The sequence below is a fragment of the Vigna unguiculata genome, chromosome 3, assembly GCF_037176805.1.
Source record: "Vigna unguiculata cultivar grain cowpea cultivar isolate G323 ecotype 2 chromosome 3, ASM3717680v1, whole genome shotgun sequence".
Lineage (NCBI taxonomy): Eukaryota > Viridiplantae > Streptophyta > Magnoliopsida > Fabales > Fabaceae > Vigna > Vigna unguiculata.
In genome coordinates this window covers 51,999,363-52,004,208 of record NC_140794.1, presented here as the reverse complement: position 1 = coordinate 52,004,208, position 4,846 = coordinate 51,999,363, and the positions used below count along the sequence as shown (strand labels likewise).

The 4,846-nt window shown below is 35.7% G+C and overlaps 1 protein-coding gene across 1 annotated transcript; it reads right to left on the bottom strand.

Moving 5' to 3' along the window:
• Nucleotides 1-202: 202 nt before the first annotated feature.
• HAT22 (Homeobox-leucine zipper protein family) lies at nucleotides 203-1,787 on the bottom strand. Its single transcript, XM_028066049.2, has 3 exons — nucleotides 1,108-1,787; nucleotides 925-1,004; nucleotides 203-802 (listed from the first exon to the last, which is right to left on the bottom strand). The coding sequence occupies exons 1-3, from the start codon at nucleotides 1,618-1,620 to the stop codon at nucleotides 517-519; spliced, it is 879 nt and encodes a 292-aa protein (XP_027921850.1). The 5' UTR covers nucleotides 1,621-1,787; the 3' UTR covers nucleotides 203-516.
• Nucleotides 1,788-4,846: the final 3,059 nt, after the last annotated feature.

The window sequence follows — 4,846 nt, the reverse complement described above, 5'->3', positions numbered from 1 at the left end:
TAGACGTGACTAGATCAATTAACCGCGTCCGAGTTACTCATTTTTACTAATTCACAAACATTGCATGATATGACTCATTTCTTTTTCTTCGGGGCATTATATTTTAGTAGCGTTTTAGTCAAAGACATATAATTCGGATTTGGACTTACAATAAAAAATGTTTTCATAGGTACACACACGCGCACCAACATCACACATGTAATGAACAATAAAATAATAGTGATTCATTCCTTCATACATATGGATGTCTTCTTCTATAACCATTTATAAACATACAACAAAGGATCAAAAGTAAAAAGTAATTTTGATCAGCAGTTACAAATTTCTACAGTATTAGTTAATTACACCCTTAACCTTTTCACTACCTGATGCAGTAACCCATCATACGTATTCTATCCCCCAACCAAAAAAATACAAAGGTTGCCGGGAAACTCTTCTTTCGTTGTTCTTTTTTTTTTTTTGTTCTTTTTTAACGACAAAAATAAAACTAAAAACCTAATTCATAATAAGAATCAATCAACATGCTGCAGAAGGATTGGCGAAGGGGTTGAAGAAGTGAGGTTTAGGAGCCATGGAGAAGGGTGACTTAGTGGAAGCGCCGCCGCCGACGCCGCCACCTAGCCTCTCACATGAGGGACACATGGTGAGGGTTGCCGCAGACATAGGCATGTAAAGGGGCTGAGCCAGTTTCAGTGCCTTCAGCTCCTGCAGCTCCTTCTGCAACCTTCTGTTCTCGTCTGTTAATGTTTCACAACACTTTTTTAGGAACTCGCAGTCCACCTCTGTCTGCTTCAGCTTTGTTCTGGAACACAAAAGCAAAAGATATTAATTAACAAGTTCAAACATTGATATAACATATGACCCGTTTCAATAATACGAAGATGCATAACATATATAAGGTTTTAATGAATCAAAGATATTTACCTGGCTCTCCGGTTCTGGAACCACACTTCGACTTGTCGAGGCCGAAGACCTAACTGCTTGGCCAAAGCTTGTTTCTGTTTCTGTAACCCCAATTGAAGACGACAATATGAGTGATGATATTGAAAGTCATGATATGTATTGATGCATGGAGGAAAATAATATTAAGAGGGAGATTATGATTACAGGATTGAGGGTGCTGTGTTGTTTGAAGCTTTCTTCAAGCAAAGCGGACTGTTCTTTGGTAAGCCTGAGTTTCTTCCTGGCGGTGGTGCCGTCTTCTTCTTCGTCGCTGGCTCTTGAAGAAACCCTCTCTGTCTCTGTTGCATCGGCCTCTTCACAGCTGAGATCCCTCTCCCTCTTGACCCTTCCACTTCCACCGGAGAAGGAGGAGATAGCACTGTGAGGTGAAGTCTGTTCAAGAGGGTCCTCAGAGGAGAGTTTGAGCAGCTGGTCCGGGTAAGTGTGGCGGGAGAGAGCCAACGTGAGTGAAGGCTCAGCCTGGGAGTTAGTTGTGGAGATGAAAGTGGATTTAGAGGAATAGGGGTTTGGCCTGTGAGTGGTGGTGAGATGATGAAGGGTGTTGGAAATGGATGGTGGTGACGGAGTGACGGTGTTGTCTGGGGTGGATGTGGTCAAAGCTAATCCGAGAATAAGCTGAAGGCCTTGATCGGTGGGATCCTGATGAAGACCCATCATAATAAGGTGATGGAAGGAGGAAGGAGGAAGAGAGGAAGGGAATAGAGAGTGGTTTAGTTTAGATGATGATTAGATGATGGTGTGGTTTATAAAGTGTGATGGGAGGTAGGAGAAGGGTGAGAAGAGAGAAGAGAGAAGAGAGAAGAGAGGGAGGGGAAAGAGAATGAATGTGACTTTTTGTGGGGGCAAAGGGTGGGTGGGTGGGTGGCTATGATTATTATTAATCAAAGGGCGGAATGAGTAGGGAAAGGAATATGGGTGTTGGAAATTATGAGCTCTATATCTGTTGCATAGGTTGACCATTATGTGCCCCACTACTGTTACCTCCATTATGATAACAGACAAAGTTGGATAATCTTTCTCTCTGGGATCCTATATTGCTATACAACCCTAACATCTTCACATGCCAATGCCAATGCAAACACACATCAAGAGGGTGGGTGATTCGCTTCCCTTCGCCACCCACACACGTACCTATATTACAATACATAATTATTGCCACACTTTAATTCCCTTCCCACACCGTAGTATGTAGCAGCTTCACTTTACATTGTCCCAATTATTGGCCCCCTTTACTCCCACTTTACTCCTGTCCCACCACTCCCTTCATATGTTTTATTATTATTCGTTACATTACATGTATGTAATTTGGAAAAAGATGGAGATGGATTTGTGTTTTCCATAATTGTAACAGACCGGCATGAAGTGTCTCCCACTCCATGCCGGGGTTAAGCAGCATGTCATACATGCATGCACCTTGCTTATTACCAATCTAGCATAGTAGTAGTAGTAGTTGTTAATGAAGGAGGAATGTGAGGGATGATGGTTATTATGAATGTGGAGAGTAGAAAGGGATGTGGGGGATTTGTTAATTTCGAAAACAAAAGAAAAGTAGGTAGAAGACAGAAATGGAGTTTCAAAGAGTTATAATGGCGCCAGAATATGATTCATCAACAAGAATCCGGATCTTTGCTTAACTAGAAAGTTGATGTGGAGTGTTCCGGACCTACTTCTCTCTATTAGTACTACAAGCACTTCCAATAATGCATTGTCGGCGATGCGTTGCACCAATTGCCTCACTCATAATTCATGATCAACCTATAATATATTCACAGCCCTAGCTACCAAATATGTAACGCCGTTAACCCCACATCCCATTTAATGCTTACTAATTATCTAATTAATTTATTTATTCATCTAATCTTAAATTTCTCATCGCTATGCATTCATGCACGCCCCCTCAGCCACCGCATTTCTTCAAATCAATGTCTTACCACCCTACGTGCTAATTAATTCACCACCCTAGTTGCAACTTCTACTCACTACATGACCTTATTATAGTTACAAGGAAAAATATCTCTGAGTCGTTCAAGTTGAATTAGAACTGAGAGGAATTTGGTTGGAATTTTTCTTTTGCCACATTAAAGGTGTATCTGGGTAATGATCACAGCTCACTCAAATATGGTGATGAAGTAAATGAAAAATTCAAATGCATTTCAATTTGGTTGGATCGCGTTGATAAAGTAAATGGAGAATTTGCAAGTGGGTAGTCTTATTATGAAGAACGGCTTATTAATTATTTTACTTATCATCATAATGCTTTCGGTTGAGCAATTAAATTGAATATATTTAAACCTAAATTAAAACCTATTAAGTGATTAGCTTATAAACCTAAATATAAACCTATTAAGCAGAATTATAAATTGATTTAGTGATTAGTTTATAAAAGTATCCAATACTTTGTATTAGTTGTTGTATTACTATTTCATTGTATAAAATTTAGACCGGACCAACTGTTATATATTTTCAGTAATTGAGTTAATGACAAGCTATTAAATTATATATGACAATAGAACATAATTATAGATAGAATGATCGATTTCTAAAATAGTTTTTATTCTAAACTATATAAGGATGGAATAACTATCTCTAAATAAGTTTTATACTTACAAATTTCACAATTCGAATAAAAAATAAAATCTGCCTTATACAATTAGGGAAAAAAAATAAAGACCTTAATTCGTTGTCTTAAAGATTTAGAAACATTGATTGGACTTCTTGATGTCTATAAATAGATACAAATAAAAAATTTAATATTTGTTATACTTATTTAGCCCATAATTTAATTTTTTATTTCACACTGTAGTAGACTAAAATGATAAGTAAACATGATCCAATTTGCTGTTGCGTATTGATTGTACTAGATATCATTTAAAATAGATCTAATGCATATTTTTTAAGATTATGTTTTGAATCCTTCTGACTCAGTTTAGTTGTGAGATTTAAAAGAAATACAAATTATTTTGCAATGATTATATATTAGTAAAGAAACTTATTTATTAAATAAAAAGCATTTTTATGACATTATAATATATATAACTTAACTTAAGTTTATACCTGATTCATTTTATTATTTAACTATGCATAAGGTTAAAGTGTATATATTATCTTACAGAGTCGGATTTACTATTTGGATTAGGTCGAGTTCGCATTTAAATTAAATTATTATACCGAATCTTTGGGTTGGAATGATAGTAAATAGGGCCAACTCAAATGTAATCTGACATTAATGTTGGTATAACTATTAAAAATATTTTGCCGTGGAAACGGAATGAATATTTTAGGTAAGAGGAACAACCATAAACTAATGAAATTTTGTTTTTTTGTTTTATAGAATTTGTAGATAATCCAGACTATGAATGAAATGGAAGTACGAAAAGAGAAAAGATTCTGATTGAAATGAATTTAAACATTATTATTATATCGAACCATGCCGACAAATAACCCGAGTCAGCTTACATAAAAAAGAATAAGAATGTATTAACTAAGCAGTGTGTAGACGAAGGGACACCAAGCACGCTTCTTTTGTCTAACTTTATATGGATGCATCGTTCATTATTTATACCTCAAAATTATTTCAATCTCATCATGGATCATAAGGTCAAAAAGAAAACAGAAATACTACCTTTATATCATATTAATAATAATTATCGTTTCCCTTTTTGTTGCCTGCAACAAATTTCTATCATCCGCATGCCTACTTAATTCATTTTTTTTAGGTGAACTTCTTTATTACGACGTGGCTACCTATATATGACGCAAGGATTACCAACTCTTTAATATTTGTTTCCCAAAAATTTAACAATGCATATTTTTTTTCTTGCTACATAAAAAAAATTAAGAAAAAAAATTATATCCCGGTCTTGAGTAAGTATTTTTCACAGTA